Source organism: Nesoenas mayeri, assembly GCF_963082525.1.
Source record: "Nesoenas mayeri genome assembly, chromosome: 2".
Lineage (NCBI taxonomy): Eukaryota > Metazoa > Chordata > Aves > Columbiformes > Columbidae > Nesoenas > Nesoenas mayeri.
The window spans coordinates 1,931,721-1,954,068 of NC_137543.1; the positions used below are offsets into that span (position 1 = coordinate 1,931,721).

Sequence of the window (22,348 nt, forward strand, 5' to 3'; positions counted from 1 at the left end):
AAGGGGCCCAAGAGAGCTGGATTGCATTCAGAGATTGCTTCTTCCACGCTCAGGATCAGAGCATCCCCACACGTAGGAAGTCAAGGAAGGGAGCCAGGAGGCCTGCGTGGTTGAATAGGAATCTATTGGGTATGCTCAAGCAGAAGAGGAGAGTTTACAGGTCATGGAAGCAGGGGCTGGCCACTTGGGAAGAATATAAGGCTGCTGTTAGAGGATGTAGGAAGGCAGCTAGGATAGCCAAGGCCTCCTTAGAATTACAGCTGGCGAGAGGGGTCAAGGACAGCAAAAAGAACTTTTTCAAATACATAGCGGATAAAACTAATACCAGAGGCAATGTAGGCCCACTGAGGAATGGGGTGGGTGCCCTGGTGGCGGAAGATACAGAGAAGGCAGAATTACTGAATGCCTTCTTTGTCTCTATCTACTCTGCCGGCGGCTGTCCTGGGGAGCCCTGTACCCCTGAGACCCCAGATGAAGCCAGGTCAATGGAGGAGCTTGCTTTAGTTGATGAGGACTGGGTTAAGGAGCAATTAAATAGACTGGACATCCATAAATCCATGGGTCCAGATGGGATGCATCCGCGGGTGCTGAGGGAGCTGGCTGAAGTCATTGCTGGACCGCTCTCCATCATCTTTGCCAAGTCTTGGGAAACGGGAGAGGTGCCGGAGGATTGGAGGAAAGCAAATGTCACTCCAGTCTTCAAAAAGGGCAAGAAGAAGACCCGGGTAACTATAGACCGGTCAGCCTCACCTCTGTCCCTGGGAAAGTAATGGAACAACTTATCCTTGGTGCTATCTCAAGGCATATCAAGGATAAGAAAGTTATTAGGGGCAGTCAGCATGGCTTTACCAAGGGTAAGTCATGCTTGACCAACCTCATAGCCTTTTATGAGAATGTAACAAGGTGTATGGATGATGGCAGAGCGGTGGATGTGGTCTACCTTGACTTCAGTAAAGCCTTTGACACAGTCTCCCACAGCATCCTAGTTGCTAAGTTGCAGAGGTGTGGTCTAGAGAATAGAGTAGTGAGGTGGGTTACAAACTGGCTTAAGGAGAGAAGCCAGAGAGTGGTAGTCAATGGTGCGGAGTCTAGTTGGAGGCCAGTATCTAGTGCAGTGCCTCAGGGGTCAGTACTGGGGCCAGTATTATTCAATATATTCATTAACAATTTAGACGAGGGAATAGAGTGTACTATCAGCAAGTTTGCTGATGACACTAAGCTGGGAGGAGTGGCTGACACGCCAGAAGGCTGTGCTGCCATCCAGCGAGACCTAGACAGGCTGGAGAGTTGGGCGGGGAATAACCTAATGAAATTTAACAAGGAAAAGTGTAGAGTCCTGCATCTGGGCAGGAACAACCCCAGGTTCTTGTTTAGGTTGGGAAATTACATATTAGAGAGCAGTGTAGGGGAAAGGGACCTGGGGATCCTGGTGGACAACAGGATGACCATGAGCCAGCACTGTGCCCTTGTGGCCAGGAAGGCCAATGGCATCCTGGGATGTATTAGAAGGGGGGTGGTTAGTAGATCAAGAGAGGTCCTCCTTCCCCTCTACTCTGCCCTGGTGAGACCCCATCTGGAATATTGTGTCCAGTTCTGGGCCCCTCAGTTCAAGAAGGACAAGGAACTGCTGGAGAGGGTCCAGCGTAGGGCAACAAAGATGATTAAGGGAGTGGAGCACCTCCCTTATGAGGAAAGGCTGAGGGAGCTTGGTCTCTTTAGTTTGGAGGAGACTGAGGGGTGACCTTAGTAATGTTTATAAATATATAAAGGGTGAGTGCCATGAGGATGGAGCCAGGCTCTTCTGGGTGGCAAACAATGATAGGACAAGGGGTAATGGGATCAAGCTGGAACACAAGAGGTTCCACTTAAATTTGAGAAAAAACAACTTCTCAGTAAGGGTGACAGAGCACTGGAACAGGCTGCCCAGGGAGGTTGTGGAGTCTCCTTCTCTGGAGACATTCAAGACCCACCTGGACAAGTTCCTGTGCAACCTCACTTAGGCGTTCCTGCTCCAGCAGGGGGATTGGACTAGATGATCTTTTGAGGTCCCTTCCAATCCAGAACATACTGTGATACTGTGAAGGCCTTTGACACTATTTCCTCCAAAGAAAGTGTCTACTCATGGCTTGCACGATCATCCTCTCCTCAGGGTAAACCACTGGCTGGCTTGCTGAGCCTGAAGAGTTGTGGAGACTGGAGTTAAATCCAGTCAGCAGCTGATCACAAGGGGTGTTCACCAGGGCTACCTACTTGGCCATTTCTGTTGAATATCTTTCTTCATGACCTGGATGAGGGGATCTATCGGGTGTGCCCTTTTTTGCAGACTCCACTAAGTGAGGTGGGAGTGTTGATCTGCTGGAGGGTAGGAAGGCTCTACAGAGGCCCCTGGACAGGCTGGATGAATGCGTCGAGACCAATTGCATGAGATTCAACAACACCAAGTTCTGGGCCCTGCACTTGGGTCACCACAACCCCGTGAACACTACAGGCTTGTGGAAGAGTGGCTGGAAAACTGCCTGGCTGTGGTTTGTGGATGCATTGTGAAGAGGGGGCCCCATTTCCTAGCTGCCATGGCAGCCTGGTCGTGGCTTTGCAATGTTCTCAGGCATGAGGGCTCCTGGTTGTACTGTAGTCACTCCCTCCCTTCCTGTCACCTTGCTATGCCTGTCTTTAGGCCTGGCCTTTCATGCTGGGTGTGCTCTGTGGGTGTCTTGATGAGCCCAGGGCTCAGTACAGGGGCCAGTTCTGTTTAATATCTTTGTCCATGATCTGGACAAGGGGATGGAGTGCACCCTCAGTACGTTTGTAGATGACATCAAGTTGGGCAGGAAGGTTGATATGCTGGACAGTAAGAATGTTCTAGAGAAGGATCTGGGCAAGCTGGGTCGATGATAAGATGGCAATTGTCTGAGGTTCAACAAGGCCAAGTGTTGGGTTCTGCACTTGCATCACCAGCACCCCAAGGAACACCAGAGGCTTGGTGGAAGACAGTTTGTAAAGCTGCCTGTTGGAAAAGGACCTGGGCTACTGGTGACCAGCTGGCAGAACATGAGCCAGCGTGTGGCCAGCATTCTGGCCTGTGTCATCACTAGTGTGGCCAGCAAAAGCAGGGCAGTGACCATCCGCCTGTATTTGGTGCTGGTGAGGCTGCACCTAGAATCTGGCGTTCACTTTTGAGCCCATCATGACAAGAAAGACCTTTGAGGAGCTGGAGGGGGTTCCGAGAAGGGCAACAAATCTGTTGAAGGATCTGGAGCACAAGTGGGATGGGGAGAAGCTGAGGGATCTGGGGGTGTTTTGCCAGGAGAACAGGAGGCTGAAGGGAGATCATCTTTCTCTCTGCAATTGCCTGAAGGGAGAGTGTAGAGAGGAGGATGTTGTACTCTTCTCTCAAGTAGCAAAATCTAAGAGGTGAAGAAGTGGCTTCAAGTAGTGCCATTGGAGGTGTAGATTGGATATTAAGAAAAATGTCTCCCAGGAAGGGTTGTCGGGCATTGGAAGAGGGTGCTCAGGGAAGTGGTGAAGTCACCATCCCTGGAGGTAATTAAAAGACGTGTAGATGAGGTTTTTAAGACAGGAGACAAGGCAGCATAGGTAGAAGTCAAAGGGAACAAGGACAAGTGAATGTGACTCTTGTCATTGGTGCCCACAGCCAGGCCATGGAAGAATGGAGAAAGCAGAGAAGCTGTGCTGTTTCCTTGGAGGAGAAGGCAATGATTTTTCAGTGAGAGGGTGGTCAAGCAGTACAACTAGTTGCATAGTCAGATAGTGAAGCCTCCATCCTTGGAGATACTCAGCACCTCATTGGACGTCGCATGGACAGCCTCATCGTGCTGACCATGCTTGAGCAGGTTGGTTTGAAGGAGATGGTCTTCAGAGGTTCCTTGTGCACTCGATGATTCTGTTTGCTGTGATGGGCAGCGAGTGGTGTTGAGGAAGTGATTTGGAGAAGTAGCTGCTGCCACGGGGAGCTTGGGCGAGAGGCCAGGGTAGAAGGGCATGACACTTTCCAAGCCTTTTTCTGGAGTAAGTGAAGGGCTTGTGTGACAGCCTGGAAGGCCACCAAATGCACGTGGGTGATGTTCCTGAAGACTTACTTGCTAAGTGAAGTCTTGTGGCCACTTTCCACTCACCAGCTTAATGGCCCCTTGAGCCCTGTTTTGTTGCTCTGTCAGATTGGATGAACCATGGCAGAAGAAAGCAAGAGGACGCATCTCAGGCTGGAGTGCAAGAGAACTTTATTTGGGACCAAAAAGAGTGCAAAGGTAGGAGTAACAAGTGGAAAAGAGCAAGTCTGAGGTACAGAGATGGGAGAAGAGGAGAAGGTCCTTCAGTGAGGGATGAAGGCAGCCCAGGCTGGCCCCTTCCTTGCTTCTGTGCTTGGTGCCCGGAGAGGAGGAGCCATGGACAGCAGGTCCCTGTGCCTGCAAGGGCCCAGAGGTGTGTGTCTTCAATCCATGCCGTTGCTTCCAGGGTGTTTGTGGTTGGCGTCAGGGGAGTTGGCAAGGGCCCTTAGCAGATGTATCCAGCCCTTCTGCCGCCAAAGCAGCCCCGGCCTCCAAAGCCATAGTCGTTGCCGTAGCCAAAGGCGCCGGAGTTGATGGCAACTCCCTGGGCACCGAGTTCGTTGCCCACGACAGCCGATGCGGAGGATCCGACGGCGGTGCTCTGGGGGTGGGAGGTGAGGATGGGTCCTGGCAGGGTGACCAGCACGGCGGGAGGCTGGATGACGACGCGGGAGTCCTGGCACTGCAGGGAACAGGGCTCGTTGCAGCTGTTGGCCAGCGGGGTGGGTCCGCAGGGGCGGCAGGCGTCGTAGCAGGCCATGTGTGTGGTGTGGAGGGGCTCTGGAAGGGACGAGAGGCTGTTGAGCAAGCGCAGGGGTCTTGGGTGCGAGGAGCGGTGCTGCAGGAGGGCGAGGGAGTGGGGAGGCTGGTGTGGGGCTGTGGGGAGCGTGGCGGTGGGGAGGCGTGAGGGCTGCTGAGGCTGGGGTCAGAGCGTGCTGGAAGAGAGGGGCCAGGCGGGGCAGGAGAAGGAGGAGAAGGGGGTTGAGGCTCACCTTGTTGAGCGCGGAGGGAGGAGAAGGCGTCAGGAGAGCGTGTGAGGGAGAGAGGCGCTGGGCCGGCTTTTATGCCGGTCCCCGAGGGGCAGGACAGGCTTTGCGCATGGCAGCATTTTGCAGCCAGCAGCTGTCTGATGCCACAGCCTGGCCAGGAATGAGCAGGGTGTGTTTTCCTTCCCGCAATGCTCCAATTTCTTGTGCTTGTCTTGAGGACGTGTCCACTTGGCCTTGGCAGCAGCTTTGAAGTCCGTGAATTAGAGGCCATAAGCTTGACGTTGATTGCGCATGTCCGGCGGACAGAGGACGCGGCCAAAGCGGAGGAGGGATTGGGTGTCGTCATTGAGGTCATCCCATGGCACCCATGTGGTTTACAGCTGCTTTGTGAAGAGGGACCCCTTTCCTCACAGACCTTGCAGGCCGGTCTGGGCTTTGGAGCTGATCCAGGCTTGAAAAATTGCCTCTGGATGGTGTTTCATCTCAGCCTTCTTTGCTTCCATCTCACTAAGCCTTTCCTTCCATGTCTGTTGTGCTCTGTGGGTGTCTTGGTGTGTGTTTTCCTCATGAGCTGGGTGTGCAGGGTTCATGTGTCAGGGTTTTAACAGGGAAGGAGCTACAGAGTGTGAAGCTATGACGAGGTTCCAGAAGGTTCCTCATGTTAAATAGACAGTGTCTGTGTGTAGAGGATGAGCTGGCAGGGAAGAAGAGCAGCCTGGCTGAAGGGAGAGGTTTGGTTGGAACTCAGGATACAAACAAGAGAAAGGTAGGAATTCTGGAAGAAGGTGCAGGGTACTCAGGAGCTGTGCAAGGATGTTGAGAGGTTATGCAGGCAGCACATTAGAATACCCAAAGCCCATCTAAATGTTGATCTGCCACTTTTGTAAAACACATTAAAAATGTTTCTGTACATACATGATCAGCAACAGAGGGCTAAGGAGAATTTCCCTCATTTATTTGCCACAGGAAGAAAACACAGAGACAAAAGATGGGGAAAATGCTTAGTGTTCTCATTTCCTCAGTCTTTAATTGCAAAACCTGTTGTTCTCTGCAGGGATTGATGACAAAGACTTGTGATGCAGGTGAGCCAAAAGACTCTTTATTTAGGCAAGGCACTTACACATATACCTAGTCGTCGTTGTACACGCGTTTAACTTTCTGTGTTGATTGGCTTACGCTAGCTGTTCACGCGCTTAAAATTATCATGTGATTGGTTTACTTCATCTTGCAGACACTCTGGCAATTTGGCTAACACGTTGTAAATGTTTTTTCTTATACAAAAACATTCTGGTTCCTCATTCCATTTTGGTCAAGGACATTCCAGTAACTCAAGGTGAGTGTCTGGAAGACATTCCACAGTTCTCTGGCTGCTCAGTCCCTTGGGCTGGAGGACAGGGATGAGGAGCAGAATGAAGCACCAGAATCCAAGGGGAAATGGTTGGTGAAATGCTACACCAGTTGGACATGGGACCAGATGGTATCCAGCCAAGGGTATTGAGGGACCTGGCGGATGTGCTCACCAAGACACTTGGCACCATTTCTCTGCAGTCCTGGCTCCCCAGGGAAGTCTCAGTTGACTGGAGGATGGCAAATGTGAGGCTCTTCTGCAAGAAGGGCTGGAAGGAGTATGTGAGAAACTAGAGCCCTTTCAGTCTGAGCTTGCTGCCCGGGACGGTCATGGAGCAGATCATGCTGAGTGTCATCATGCCACATGTACAGGACAACCCAGGAGGTGATCAGGCCCAGTCTGCGTATGGTTATGAAAGGCAGGTCCTGCCTTACTAACCCGATCTCATATATGACAAGAAGACCCGCTTGGTGGGTGAGGGAGTTGCTGTGAGTTTTATCTACCAAGACATTAGTAACGCCTTTGACACTGTTTCTCGCAGAGAAAGTGGATGCTTCTGGCTTGGACAGCCTTAGTCTTTGATGGCTGAAAAATTAGCTGGATGGCTGGACCCAAAGGTTTATGGGGACTGGAGTAAAATCCAGTTGGTGGGGACTCACAAGGGCTGTTCCCCAGGGCTCAGTCCATGGGACAGTTGTGTTTAATATCTTTCTTATCTTGATATTATCTTGACCTACTGTTTACAAACAGAGAAGTGCTGGTTGGAGATGTAGTGATTGGAGGCCGCCTGGGGCATAGCGACCATGAAATAATAGAATTTTCAATACTCAGAGATGCAGGGAGAACCATTAAGAAAACCTCTATGCTGGACTTTCGGAGGGCAGATTTTTGCCTGTTCAGAAGCCTAGTTCAGAGCATACCCTGGGAAACAATGCTTAAAAACAAGGGGGCCCAGGAGGGTTGGACATGCTTCAAGCAGGAGGTTTTGAGTGCACAGGAACAGGCTATAGCAGTGTGCCGAAAGGCTAGGCGGCGGGGAAGACAACCAGCTTGGCTAAACAGGGAGATTCTGAATGAAATCAGAAACAAAAAGACACTTTACCGACTCTGGAAAAAAGGGCTGGCTACTTACGAAGAATTTATGGAAATAGCTAGATCATGCAGAAAAAAAATCAGGGAAACAAAAGTGCAATTTGAGGTTAATTTGGCCAATTCTGTCAGGGATAATAAAAAGTCCTTCTTTAAATATGTTAATAACAAAAGAAGGGGTAAGGAAAACCTCCATTCTCTGTTGGACTTTGAGGGAAATATAGTTAACAAAGATGAGGAGAAAGCTGAAGTACTTAATACCTACTTTGCCTCAGTTTTCACCAGAAGGACAGGTGGCTCCGAGGACAAATGGCCTCTGGAGGTGGTCGACAGAGATAGGAAGCCAAACAGCCCCCTTGTATTCCAGGAGGAAATAGTTGGTGATTTACTGAGCCATCTGGATCCTCACAAGTCTATGGGACCAGATGGGATTCATCCTAGGGTGATGAGGGAGTTAGCAGAAGAACTTGCCAAGCCACTCTCCATCATCTTCGAACAGTCCTGGCTCACTGGGGAGGTCCCATATGATTGGAAATTGGCCAGTGTTACCCCAGTCCACAAAAAGGGCTGCAAAGCTGACCCTGGCAACTACAGGCCTGTCAGCCTGACCTTGGTGCCTGGCAGGGTTATGGAGCAGATCATCCTGAATGGAATCACACAGCACCTTCAGAATAGACAAGGGATCAGACCCAGCCAGCATGGGTTTAGGAGGGGCAGGTCCTGTCTGACCAACCTGATCTCCTTTTGTGATCAGGTGACTCACCTGGTGGATGAGGGGAAAGCTGTGGATGTGGTCTATCTGGACTTCAGCAAAGCCTTTGACACTGTCTCCCATAATATACTCCTGCAAAAGCTGGTAGCCCATGGCTTGGACAAGTGCACTCTACGCTGGGTCAAGAACTGGCTGGAGGGCCGGGCCCAGAGAGGGCTGGTGAATGGGGCTGCATCCAGCTGGCGGCCAGTCACTAGTGGTGTTCCCCAGGGGTCAGTGTTGGGTCCAGTCCTGTTTAACATCTTTATTGACGATTTAGATGAGGGGATTGAGACCATCATCAGCAAATTTGCTGATGACACCAAGGTGGGAGGGAGTGTCAACCTGCTGGAAGGCAGGAGGGCTCTGCAGAGGGATCTGGATAGGCTGAAAAAATGGGCAGATTCCAATGGGATGAAGTTCAATAAGGCCAAGTGCCGGCTGCTGCACTTTGGTCACAACAAGCCCCTGCAGCGCTCCAGGCTGGGCACAGAGTGGCTGGAGAGCAAACAGAAAGGGACCTGGGGGGACTAATTGACAGGAAGCTCAACATGAGCCAACAGTGTGCCCAGGTGGCCAAGAAGGCCAATGGTATCCTGTCCTGTATCAAAAATAGCGTGGTCAGCAGGACAAGGGAAGTGATCCTTCCTCTGTGCTCTGCATTGGGGAGGCCACCCCTGGAGTATTGTGTTCAGTTCTGGGCCCCTCAGTTCAGGAAAGAGATTGAAGTGCTGGAGCGGGTCCAGAGAAGAACAACAAGACTGGGGAAGGGACTTGAACATAAGACCTATGGGGAGAGGCTGAGGGAGCTGGGCTTGTTTAGTCTGGAGAAGAGGAGGCTTAGAGGTGACCTCATCACTCTCTATAACTACCTGAAGGGAAGTTATAGCCAGGTGGGGATTGGTCTCTTCTCCCAGGCACTCAGCAATAGGACAAGGGGCCATGGGCTTCAACTCTGCCAGGGGAAACTGAGGCTGGAGATTAGAAAGCAATTCTTTACAGAGAGAGTGGTCAGGCATTGGAATGGCTGCCCAGGGAGGTGCTGGACTCGCCGTCCCTGGAGGTTTTTAAAGTGAGGTTGGACATGGTGCTTAGTGCCATGATCTAGTAAACAGACTGGAGTTGGACCAAGGGTTGGACTCGATGATCTCTGAGGTCTTTTCCAATCCAGTCGATTCTGTGATTCTGTGATTCTTCTTGATCTGTTTTGGGAATTGAGTGCACCCTCAGTACATGTGCAGATGACATCAACTTAGGCAGGAGCGTTGACCCACTTGGGACTATGAAGGCTCTAGAGATGGCCCTGGACAGCCTGGATCAATGGGCTGAGACCAGTTGCATGAGGTTCCACAAGGCCAGGTGTCAGGTCCTGCACTTGATTCACCACAACCCCATGAAGGCTCCAAGCTTGTGTAAGAGTGGCTGGAAAGCTGCCCGGTGGTCAATGACCTGAGGGTGTGGGTCGACAGTGGCTGAATATGAGCCAGTGTGTGTGGCCAAGTAGGCCAGCAGCGTCCTGGCTTGTGTCAGCTCTAGTGTGTCCAGCAGGAGCAGGACAGTGACCATCCCCTGTTCTTGGCAATGGTGAGGCCACACCTGAATCATGGGTGCAGTTTTGGGACCTTGACAAAAAAAAACATCTCCAGGTGTGTGTTTTGGTGTGTGTTTTCCTCATGAGCTGGGCGTGCAGGGTTCATGTGTCAAGGTTTTAGCACGAAAGGAGCTACACAGTTGGAAGCTGTGATGAGGTTCCAGAAGGTTCCTCAGTGGAGGAGATGACCAGCTGGAGCCCGTAGAGGACCTGATGCTGGAGCAGGTGGGTGCACACACAGGACATGTGACCCTGTAGGAAGCCTGTGTTGGACCACAGAATTGGCAGGACCCGTGAACCCGTGAGGAAAGTCTAAATACTAAATTATTCTGTGATTGTGCTCCTGGTGGAGCCGGAGAGTGATGCTGGGGAACGAAGATGGTCAAGTGTGTGTTGTCCTAGGGAGGTCTCACCAGAGGCATGTTGAGGAGAGTGTTCTCGTGTCAAAGTCTTTCTTTGATCCTGTGACAGGCTTGTATCATGTTGTGGAAGACCCCAGATTCTGGTCTGTGTTCTTGGTGGTATAGGTGGTGACATATTTCCTGGGACAGGGCTTGTTACCCTTTTCCCCCCTGTCCAGTTTGCTTCTTGAGCCCTGGCTTTGTGCTGGGTGGGGTTGGAAGAGCCTTGAGAGAAGAAAGTAAAGTGAGACGTCTCAGGCTGGGATGCAAGAGATCTTTATTGACCAAAAAGAAGAGTGAAAAAGCAGGAGCACCAAGAACAAGGCGGCAAATATAAAGCTGCACGTAGGGCAACCATCACCTGCGGTTGCTTCTGTGACATAGATGTTGCCAGAGCACCAAGATCTTCCTGGCTCCTTTAGAGGAGGAGCCATGGACTGCAGGTCCACATGCCAAGAAAGGTCCAGTGGTGAGTCCTACGATTCATGCCATAGCTTCAAAGCGGTGGGTGGCGTATGTCAGGGTTGGTGTTGTGGGCCATTAGCAGATGTATCCACCCCTTCTGCCGCCAAAGCAGCCCAGGCCTCCGAAGCTGCCCAGGCCCCCGAAGCCATAACTGAAGCTGCCGGAGTTGATGGCAACTCCCTGGGCACCGAGTTCGTTGCCCACGGCAGCCGATGCAGAGGATCCGACGGCGGTGCTCTGGGGGTGGGAGGTGAGGATGGGTCCTGGCAGGGTGACCAGCACGGCGGGAGGCTGGATGACAACGCGGGAGTCCTGGCACTGCAGGGAACAGGGCTCGTTGCAGCTGTTGGCCAGCGGGGTGGGTCCGCAGGGGCGGCAGGCGTTGTAGCAGGCCATGTGTGTGGTGTGGAGGGGCCCTGGAAGGGACGAGAGGCTGTTGAGCAAGCGCAGGGGGCTGAGGGTGCGAGGAGCGGTGCTGCAGGAGGGTGAAGGAGTGGGGAGGCTGGTGTGGGGCTGTGGGGAGCGTGGCGGTGGGGAGGCGTGAGGGCTGCTGAGGCTGGGGGCAGAGCGTGCTGGAAGAGAGGGGCCAGGCGGGGCAGGAGAAGGAGGGGAAGGGGGTTGAAGCTCACCTTGTTGAGCGCGGAGGGAGGAGAAGGCGTCAGGAGAGCGTGTGAGGGAGAGAGGCGCTGGGCCGGCTTTTATGCCGGTCCCCGAGGGGCGGGACAGGCTTTGCGCATGGCGGCATTTTGCAGCCAGCAGCTGTCTGATGCCACAGCCTGGCCAGGAATGAGGAGGGTGTGTTTTCCTTCCCGCAATGCTCCAGTTTCTTGTGCTTGTTTTGAGGACATGTGCACTTGGCCCTGGCATCAGCTTTGAAGTACATGAATTAGAGGCCATAAACTTGATGTTGATTGCGTATGTCAGAGTGGACAGAGGACGTGGCCAAAGCGTAGGAGGGATTGGGTGTCGTCAGTGAGGTCATCCCATGGCACCCATGTGGTTTACAGCTGCTTTGTGAAGAGGGACCCCTTTCCTCACAGACCTTGCAGGCCGGTCTGGGCTTTGGAGCTGATCCAGGCTTGAAAAATTGCCTCTGGATGGTGTTTCATCCCAGCCTTCTTTGCTTCCATCTCACTAAGCCTTTCCTTCCACGCCTGTTGAGCTCTGTGGGTGTCTTGGTGTGTGTTTTCCTCATGAGCTGGGTGTGCAGGGTTCATATGTCAGGGTTTTAGCAGTGAAGGAGCTACACAGTTGGAAGCTGTGACGAGGTTCCAGAAGGTTCCTCGTGTTAAATAGACAGTGTCTGTGTGTAGCAGACGATCTGGCAGGGAAGAAGACCAGCCTGTCTGAAGGGAGAGGTTTGGTTGGAACTCAGCATACAAACAAGAGAAAGGTAGGAATTTTGGAAGAAGGTGCAGGGTACTCAGGAGCTTTGCAAGGATCTTGAGAGGTTATGCATGCAGCACATTAGAATTCCCAAAGCCCATCTAGGTGTTGATCTGCCACTTTTGTAAAACACATTAAAAATGTTTCTGTACATACATGATCAGCAACAGAGGGCTAAGGAGAATTTCCCTCATTTATTTGCCACAGGAAGAAAACACAGAGACAAAAGATGAGGAAAATGCTTAGTGTCCTCATTGCCTCAGTCTTTAATTGCAAAACCTATTGTTCTCTACAGGATTGATGACAAAGACTTGTGATGCAGGTGAGCCAAAAGACTCTTTATTTAGGCAAGGCACTTACACATATACCTAGTCGTTGTTGTACACGCGTTTAACTTTCTGTGTTGATTGGCTAACGCTAGATGTTCACGCGCTTAAAATTATCATGTGATTGGTTTACTTCATCTTGCAGGCACTCTGGCAATTTGGCTAACACGTTGTAAATGTTTTTTCTTATACAAAAACATTCTGGTTCCTCATTCCATTTTGGTCAAGGACATTCCAGTAACTCAAGGTGAGTGTCTGGAAGACATTCCACAGTTCTCTGGCTGCTCAGCCCCCTGGGCTGGAAGACAGGGATGAGGAGCAGAATGAAGCACCAGAATCCAAGGGGAAATGGTTGGTGAAATGCTACACCAGTTGGACATGGGACCAGATGGTATCCAGCCAAGGGTATTGAGAGACCTGACGGACATGCTCACCAAGCCACTTGGCACCGTTTCTCTGCAGTCCTGGCTCACCGGGGGGTCTCAGTTGACTGGAGGATGGCAAATGTGAGGCTCTTCGGCAGGAAGGGCTGGAAGGAGTATGTGAGAAACTAGAGCCCTTTCAGTCTGAGCTTGCTGCCAGGGACGGTCATGGAGCAGATCATGCTGAGTGTCATCATGCCGCACATACAGGACAACGTAGCAGGTGATCAGGCCCAGTCTGTGTATGGTTATGAAAGGCAGGTCCTGCCTGACTAACCCGATCTCTTCTACGACAAGAAGACCTGCTTGGTGGGTGAGGGAATTGCTGTGAATTTTATCTACCAAGACTTTAGTAACGCCTTTGATACTGTTTCTCCCAGAGAAAGTGGATGCTTCTGGCTTGGACAGCCTTAGTCTTTGATGGCTGAAAAATTAGCTGGATGGCTGGACCCAAAGGTTTATGGGGACTGGAGTAAAATCCAGTTGGTGGGGACTCACAAGGGCTGTTCCCCAGGGCTCAGTCCATGGGACAGTTGTGTTTAATATCTTTCTTCTTGATCTGGTTGAGGGAATTGAGTGCACCCTCAGTACATGTGCAGATGACATCAAGTTAGGCAGGAGCGTTGACCCACTTGGGACTATGAAGGCTCTACAAATGGCCCTGGACAGCCTGGATCAATGCGCTGAGACCAGTTGCATGAGGTTCAACAAGGCCAAGTGCTGGGTCATGCACTTGGGTCACCACACCCTCAAGACCGTTACAGGCTTGTGGAAGAGTGGCTGGAAAGCTGCCCGGTGGTAAGGGACCTGAGGGTGTGGGTCGACAGTGGCTGGATATGAGCCAGAGTGTGTGGCCGTGACGGCCACCAGCGTCCTGGCTTGTGTCAGCACTGGTGTGGCCAGCGGGAGCAGGGCAGTGACCATTCCGTCCTTGGCACTGGTGAGGCCACACCTTGAATGGTGTGTTCTGTTTTGGGCCCTTGACAAAAAGAAAGATCTCCAGGTGCCTAAGCAATTTCAGAGAAGGGGAATGGATCGTTTAAAAAGTTGGGAGCACAGATGGAGGACCCATTTTGGGACCTGAGGTCGTATAGCCTGGGAGAAAAGTGAGGGGAGACCTTCTGTCTGCTTGCAACTGCCTGAAACGAGGTTGTAGTGAGGAAGGGATTCAGTCTCTTTTCCCAAGTACCAAGTGACAGGATAAGAGGACATGGCCTCAAGTTGTGCCAGGGGAGGTTTAAACTGTATATTAGGAAAATTTTCTTCTTGTGGCTTTTTTTCCCCCTGTCCAGTTTGCTTCCTGAGCCCTGGCTTTGTGCTGGGTGAGGCTGGAAGAGCCTTGAGAGAAGAAAGTAAAGTGAGATGTCGCACGCTGGGATGAAAGACAATTTTATTGATAAAAAACAAAAAAAAGAGAGAAATAACAGGAGCACCAAGTAGAAGGTCACAGGTATAAGCTGCACGTAGGGTGACTGTCAGCTGAGGTTGCTTCTGTGACATAGATGTTGCTAGAGCACCAAGATCTTCCTGGCTCCTTTAGAGGAGGAGCCATGGACAGCAGGTGTAAGCCAAGAAGAGTCCAGAGGTGAGTCCACAATCCATGCTGTAGCTTCAAAACAGTGGGTGGCATCTGTCAGGGGCTGGGGCAAGGGCCCTTAGCAGATGTATCCACCCCTTCCACCTCCGAAGCCACCCAGGACTCAGCTCTACTAACAGGAATGGCTGGGGGCCAATTGGATAGAAAGCATCTTGGCAGAGAAGAACCTTGTGGTCCTGGTGGAGAAGAAATGGACCCTGAGGTGGCAATGAACCCTTGACGCAACAGTGGCCACCAGCGTCCAGGGCGACATTGGGAAAAGTATGGCCAGGAGGTTGATGGACGTGACCCTTCCTCTGTCCTCAGCTCTGGTGATGTCCCATGTAGGGTTTTTGTGCAGATTCAGGCTCCCCAGTAGAAAAAGGCATGGAATTAGTGGAGCATGACCAGTGCAGGGCCATGAAGATTCTAAGGTGCTGGAACATCTTCTATCTTAGGAGAGGCTGAGAGAGCTGGGACTTTTTATCCAGGTGACAAAGAGGGACATGGGGAATACTGTCAGTGCGTGTAAGTCTTGGATGGGAGGGAATGAAGTCCAGGGACCGTGGTTCTTCTTAGCAGTGCGCACTTGCTAGACAGGAGTCCCTGGTCTCAAGGGCAAACACGTGGAATTCCATGGGCAAAGAAGTCAAGGCTTTTTCAGTGTGAGGGGGATCAAAGACTTGAAAAAGAGGTGGTCGAGTCTCCATCGTCAGAGACACTGAAACCCCAATTGCTGTGGTTATGGACAATGTGCGCTAGGTGGCCCTGCCTTAGCAGGTGGGTTGAACCACATGCTCTCCTGCCGTTCCTGCCAAACTATATGATTCTGTTTTGCTGTGTGCTGGAAGAGCTGGAAAGTCCTGCTGGGGAAGAGAGTGAGTCACGTGCGTGGGCACAGGGAGATCTTGTCTGATGTGTGCGCGGGGGAGTGCAGTCATGTTGAAGCCTTTGAGAAAGTGATGGGCTTGTGTTACATTCCACAATCCTCCAGGCACTGGTGTTGGTGGTGTCATCTTTCCTAGAGATCTTGTTTCCCTTTTCCACTCATCCTGATACCCTATTAAATCCTGTTTTTTATTGGGGGAGGTTGGAAGAACCACTGTAGAACAAAGGAAGAGGAGGTGTCTCTGTCTGGGATGCATTTAACTTTATTGAGGGAAAAGTGTGAAAAAGCAAGAGCACCTTCTATGAGTTGCCAAGAAGGATGTGGGAGAAGAAGGGAAGGTCCATGGGCCACATTTGCAGGCAACTCAGGCTGGCCCCTTCACTGCTTCCATGCTTGCTGCCTTGAGAAGAGGAACCATGGACAGCAGCTCCATGTGCCTGCAAGGGCCAAGAGGTGCGTGTCTTCAATCCGTGCCGTGGCTTGCAGGGTGTATGTGGTTGGCATCACGGGTGGTGGCGAGAGCCCTTAGCAGATGTAGCCGCCCCTTCTGCCTCCAAAGCAGCCCAGGCCTCCAAAGCCACCCAGGCCTCCAAAGCCATAGCCAAAGGCACCAGAGTTGATGGCAACTCCCTGGGCGCCAAGCTCATTGCCCACGGCAGCTGATGCGGAGGATCCGACAGCGGTGCTCTGGGGGTGGGAGGTGAGGATGGGTCCTGGCAGGGTGACCAGCACGGCGGGAGGCTGGATGACGACGCGGGAGTCCTGGCACTGCAGGGAACAGGGCTCGTTGCAGCTGTTGGCCAGCGGGGTGGGTCCGCAGGGGCGACAGGCGTCGTAGCAGGCCATGTGTGTGGTGTGGAGGGGCCCTGGAAGGGACGAGAGGCTGTTGAGCAAGCGCAGGAGGCTGAGGGTGGGAGGAGCGGTGCTGCAGGAGGGCGAGGGAGTGGGGAGGCTGGTGTGGGGCTGTGGGGAGCGTGGCGGTGGGGAGGCGTGAGGGCTGCTGAGGCTGGGGCCAGAGCATGCTGGAAGAGAGGGGCCAGGCGGGGCAGGAGAAGGAGGGGAAGGGGCTTGAGGCTCACCTTGTTGAGCGCGGAGGGAGGAGAAGGCGTCAGGAGAGTGTGTGAGGGAGAGAGGCGCTGGGCCGGCTTTTATGCCGGTCCCCGAGGGGCGGGACAGGCTTTGCGCATGGCGGCATTTTGCGGCCAGCAGCTGTCTGATGCCACAGCCTGGCCAGGAATGAGGAGGGTGTGTTTTCCTTTCCACGATGCTCCAATTTCTTGTTTTTGTCTTGAGGACGTGTCCACTTGGCCCTGGTGGCAGCTTTGAAGTGCGAGCATTAGAGGCCAACGACTTGGCGTTGGTGGCGCGTGTCAGTGCAGGCAGAGGATGCGGCCAAACCGCAGGAGAGGTGGGGTGTCGTCAGTGAGGTCATCCCATGGCACTCGTGTGGTTTGCGGTTGCATTGTGTGGAGGGCGCCTCATTTCCTCACAGCCCTTGCAGGCTCATCTGGCTCTGGAGCTGTGACAGGCATGAGGAGCTGCCTCTTCTGTGTTCTTTGGTCTCTCCCTTCTTTGCTAACATCTCTCTAAGCCTGTCTTTAGGCCTGGCTTCCCTGATGGGGTTTGATCTCTTCTTGTCTTGGTGCCCCTCTTGCTTTTAAACTTCTAGCTGTGTGGATTTGCTATACGACACAAGACTTGGAGCAAGAAAGCTGCAGGAATGGTTTGTGAGGTAAGGTTCTCAAAGGTTCTGTAATGTTCATAGACAGTCCCTATGTGCATAAATATGAAGCTGTGGGGAAGAAAACCATCCAGGTTAAACAGAGAACTTTAGCTGGATCTCGAGGAAAACAAAGAGAGTTTATGACTTTTACAGGAAGGGGCAGGTATCTCAGGAGGACTACAGGGACGTCATGTGGTCATGCAGGGGGAAAATTAGAATTGGGAATGTGCAACTACAACATAATCTGGGTACTGTTGTAAAATACAAGAATTTTTTTCCAGACATACATTATCAACAAAATGATTGTTAATGAGAATCTCCATCCTTCACTGGATGTGGGGGCACCGACGCAGAGTATCTCCCTTCCTCCAAAACCTTGTGATGTATAACAAATCCACCCAGCAACAAACTTAAAAGCAAAAAGGGCACCACAACATGGACAGATGAATCGGGAACCAGGCCTAAAGACAGGCTTAGAGAGATGTTAGCAAAGAGGGAAGAGACCAAAGACCACGTAAGAGGCAGTTCCTCATGCCTGGCACAGCTCCAAAAGCCCAGACCAGCCTACCAGGGCTGAGAGGAAATGAGGCCCCATCCACACAAGGCAACCGCAAACCACACTAGTGCCATGAGATGACCTCACTGACGACAACCCAACTCTCCTGAGCTTCGGCCGCGTCCTCTGCCCGCCCTGACGTGCGCCATGAATGCCAAGTCTTTGACCTCTAACGCTCACACTTCAAAGCTGACACCAGGGCCAAGTGGAAACGTCCTCAAGACAAAAACAAGAAACTGGAGCATCGTGGAAAGGAAAACACACCCTCCTCATTCCTGGCCAGGCTGTGGCATCAGACAGCTGCTGGCTGCAAAATGCCGCCATGCGCAAAGCCTGTCCCGCCCCTCGGGGACCGGCATAAAAGCCGGCCCAGCGCCTCTCTCCCTCACACACTCTCCTGACGCCTTCTCCTCCCTCCGCGCTCAACAAGGTGAGCCTCAACCCCCTTCCCCTCCTTCTCCTGCCCCGCCTGGCCCCTCTCTTCCAGCACGCTCTGCCCCCAGCCTCAGCAGCCCTCACGCCTCCCCACCGCCACGCTCCCCACAGCCCCACACCAGCCTCCCCACTCCCTCACCCTCCTGCAGCACCGCTTCTCGCACCAGCAGCCCCTGCGCTTGCTCAACAGCCTCTCGTCCCTTCCAGGGCCCCTCCACACCACACACATGGCCTGCTACAACGCCTGCGGATCCTGGGGACCCACCCCGCTGGCCAACAGCTGCAACGAGCCCTGTTCCCTGCAGTGCCAGGACTCCCGCGTCGTCATCCAGCCTCCCGCCGTGCTGGTCACCCTGCCAGGACCCATCCTCACCTCCCACCCCCAGAGCACCGCCGTCGGATCCTCCGCATCGGCTGCCGTGGGCAACGAACTCGGTGCCCAGGGAGTCGCCGTCAACTCCGGCGCCTTCGGCTACGGCAACGGCTATGGCTTTGGAGGCCTGGGCTGCTTTGGCGGCAGAAGGGCTGGATACATCTGCTAAGGGCTCTCGCCACCACCCCTGATGGACTCCACCTACCGCATTGAAGCTACGGCATGGATTGTGGACTCACCTCTGGACCCTTCTTGGCACGTGGACCTGCTGTCCATGGCTCTTCCTCTAAAGGAGCCAGGAAGATCTTGGTGCTCTGGCAAGATCTATGTCACAGAAGTAACCTCAGCTGACGCTCACCCTACCTGCAGCTTATACTTGTCACCGCCTACTTGGTGCTCCTGCCTTTTCACTCTTGTCTTTCCTCAATAAAATTCTCTTGCATCCCAACCTGAGATATCTCGCTTTACTTTCTTCTCTCAAGGCTCTGCCAACCTCACCCAGCACAAAGCCAGGGCTCAGGAAGCAAACTGGATAGGGGGGAAAAGGGCCACAAGACTTCTCCCAGGAAATATGTCACCACCGATACCACCAAGAACACAGACCAGAATCTGGGGATCTTCCACAACATGATACAAGCCCATCACTGCACCAAAGAAAGAATTTGACACGAGAACACTCTCCTCAACATGCCTCTGGTGAGACCTCCCTAGGACAAAACACACTTGACCATCTTCCTTCCCCACCATGACTCTCCGGCTCCACCAGGAGCAGAATGACAGAATCATTTCGGATTTAGACTTTCCTCACGGGTTCACGGGTCCCACCAATTCTGTGGTCCAACACAGGCTTCCTACAGGGTCACACCTCCTGTGCGTGCACCCACCTGCTCCAGCGTCAGCTCCTCTACGGGCTCCAGGTGGTCATCTCCTTCACTGTGGACAACCCTTGTCTGGGAAGAAAATTTTCCTAATATTCAATCTAAACGTTCCCTGGCACAACTTAAGGCCATTTCCTCTTGCCCTGTCACTTGGTACTTGGGAAAAGAGACTGAATCCCTTCCTCAATACAACCTCCTTTCAGGCAGTTGCAGACACACAGGAGCTCTCCCCTCACTTTTCTTTTCTCCAGGCTATACAGCCCAAAACCCAAAGTGGGTCCTCCATCACAGCTGTGCTCCAACTTTTCACAAGTTTTGTTCTCCTTCTTTGAAATGGCTTAGGCACTTGAAGGTCTTTCTTTCCCTCAGGGGCCCAAAACTGAACACACCATTCAAGGTGTGGCCTCACCAGTGCCAAGAATAGGGCATGGTCACCATCCTGCTCCTGCTGGCCACACCAGTGCTGACACAAGCCAAGACGCCAGTGGCCGTCACGGCCACACACGCTGGCTCATATGTAGCCGCTGTCGACCCAAACCCCCAGGTCCTTGACCACCGGGCAGCTTTCCAGCCACTCTTCCACAGCTCTTGACAGTTACTGGAGTCTTCATGGCGTTGTGGTGACCCGAGTGCATGACCCGACACTTGGCTTTGTTGAACCTCATGCAATTGCTCTCAGACCATTGATCCAGCCTTTCCAGGGCCATCTGTAGAGCCTTCATAGCTCCAAGTGGCTCAACGCTCCTGCCTGTACTTGGTGTCATCTGCAGATGTACTGAGGGTGCACTCGATCCCCTCGTCCAGATCAAGAAGAAAGATTATTAAATAGAACTGGCCCCAGTATTGAGCCAGGGGGAAAAGCACTTGTGAGTGGCCACCAAATGGATTTCACTCCAGTACCACAACTCTTTGGGCTCTGCCATCCAGCCAGTTTTTCAGCCATCAATGACTACGGTAGCCCAAGACATCAACACCCACTTTCTCTGGGAGAAACAGGGTCAGCTTGTTGTCTACACACGAACACTGTCTATGTACCATAAGTAAACTTCCAGAACCTCTGCTCAGCTTTTAACTGTGTAGCTCCTCCTGACTAAAACCTTAAAAAATAAACCCTGAACACGAGGCTCATACGCAAGACACACACCAAGACCCCCAGAGATCGTAAGGAGCGTGGAATGAAAGGACTAGTCAGATGCAAGCAAGCCACGCAGGGATCCTATTCCATGGAAGAGACAATTCCTAAGGCCAGCACAGCTCCAAAGCCCAGAGCAGATTGCCAGCGCTGCAAGGAAATGAGGCCTCCTCCACACAATGCAACCGCAAACCACACGAGTGCCATGGCATGACCTCACTGATGACACTCCACCTCTCCTGTGCTTTGGCTGCATCCTCTGCCCGCCCTGACACGCGCCATCAATGCCATGGCATGGTCATGTTTTAAAGCAGTAGGCAGATGAAGTTCTCATTGAGCTTTGGCCCTTCTAGTGTTCTCCCTGCAGAAACTCACAACACCCATGTAGTCCTTCTAAGTTGCCTGCCCTGTCTTACAGAGGTCATAAACTCTCTTTTCCTGAGTTCCAGCCAGTCTTCTACCCCACTAGGTCATCTTTCTGCAGCTCAGGACTCTGTTTCACGCATAGGGAAACTTCTGCAAGCTTCTGACAGAGAACAACCAAGCAGCTCCCTTGCAACCAAAACCGTGCCACGTAAGCCCAGTACACCCAGCTACAAGCTTGCAGCAAGAGGTGCAACAAGACATCCATAAAGGAAACCCAGTGGGATAGGCCAGGCCTAAAGAAAGGCTTAGCGAGATGCTAGCAAGAAAGGGAGTGAAAGAACAATGGAAGCGGTAGCCCTCATGACTACAAAAGCTCAAAAGCCAGGACCAGCCTGCCAGGTCTGTGAGGAACTGGGGCCCCCTCTTCACAAGGCAACCGCAAACCACACTAGTGTCACGGGATGATCTCACTGACGACACCCCACCTCTGCTACGCCCTGGCCGCGTTCTCTGCTCGCCCTGACACGCGCCATCAACGCCAAGTCTGTGGCGTCTAATGCCAGCACTTCAAAGCTGCTGCCAGGGCCAAGTGGACACGTCCTCAAGACAAGCACAAGAAATTAGAGCATTTCGGGAAGGAAAACACACCCTCCTCATTCCTGGCCAGGCTGTGGCATCAGACAGCTGCTGGCTGCAAAATGCCGCCACGCGCAAAGCCTGTCCCGCCCCTCGGGGACCGGCATAAAAGCCGCCCCAGCGCCTCTCTCCCTCACACACTCTCCTGACGCCTTCTCCTCCCTCCGCGCTCAACAAGGTGAGCCTCAACCCCCTTGCCCTCCTTCTCCTGCCCCGCCTGGCCCCTCTCTTCCAGCACGCTCTGCCCCTAGCCTCAGCAGCCCCGACGCCTCCCCACCGCCACGCTCCCCACAGCCCCACACCAGCCTCCCCATTCCCTCACCCTCCTGCAACACCGTTGCTCGCACCCGCACCTCCCTGCGCTTTCTCAACAGCCTCTCGTCCCTTCCAGGGCCCCTCCACACCACACACATGGCCTGCTACAACGTCTGCCGCTCTTGGGGACCCACCCCGCTGGCCAACAGCTGCAACGAGCCCTGTTCCCTGCAGTGCCAGGACTCCCGTGTCCTCATCCAGCCTTCCGCCGTGGTGGTCACCCTGCCAGGACCCATCCTCACCTCCCACCCCCAGAGCACCGCCGTCGGATCCTCCTCATCGGCTGCTGTGGGCAACGAACTCGGTGCCCAGGGAGTCGCCGTCAACTCCGGCGCCTTCGGCTATGGCTACGGTTTCGGAGGCCTAGGTGGCTTTGGAGGCCTGGGCTGCTTTGGCGGTAGAAGGGGCCGCTACATCTGCTAAGGGTCTTTGCAACCACATCTGATGGACACCACCTACCTCAGTGAAGCTACGGCATGGGTTGTGGACTCACCTCTGGACCCTTCTTGGCATGTGGACCTGCTCTCCATGGCTCTTCCTCTAAAGGAGCCAGAAAGATCTTGGTGCTCTGGCAAGATCTCTGTCACAGAAGCAACCTCAACTGATGGTCACCCTACGTGCAGCTTATTCTGGT

The 22,348-nt window shown here is 53.0% G+C and overlaps 2 protein-coding genes across 2 annotated transcripts; both read left to right on the forward strand.

The window, feature by feature from the left end:
• Nucleotides 1–18,241: 18,241 nt before the first annotated feature.
• On the forward strand, nt 18,242–18,556 carry LOC308037774 (feather keratin-like; the record flags this gene model as incomplete). The annotated part of the gene is made up of 1 exon (XM_080339771.1): nt 18,242–18,556. One exon carries the CDS (start codon nt 18,242–18,244, stop codon nt 18,554–18,556), a length of 315 nt encoding a protein of 104 aa, XP_080195897.1.
• A 3,254-nt stretch (nt 18,557–21,810) lies between these two features.
• LOC308037989 (feather keratin 4-like) lies at nt 21,811–22,137 on the forward strand (the record flags this gene model as incomplete). The annotated part of the gene is made up of 1 exon (XM_080340144.1): nt 21,811–22,137. The coding sequence occupies one exon, from the start codon at nt 21,811–21,813 to the stop codon at nt 22,135–22,137; it is 327 nt and encodes a 108-aa protein (XP_080196270.1).
• Between the last annotated feature and the right edge of the window lie 211 nt (nt 22,138–22,348).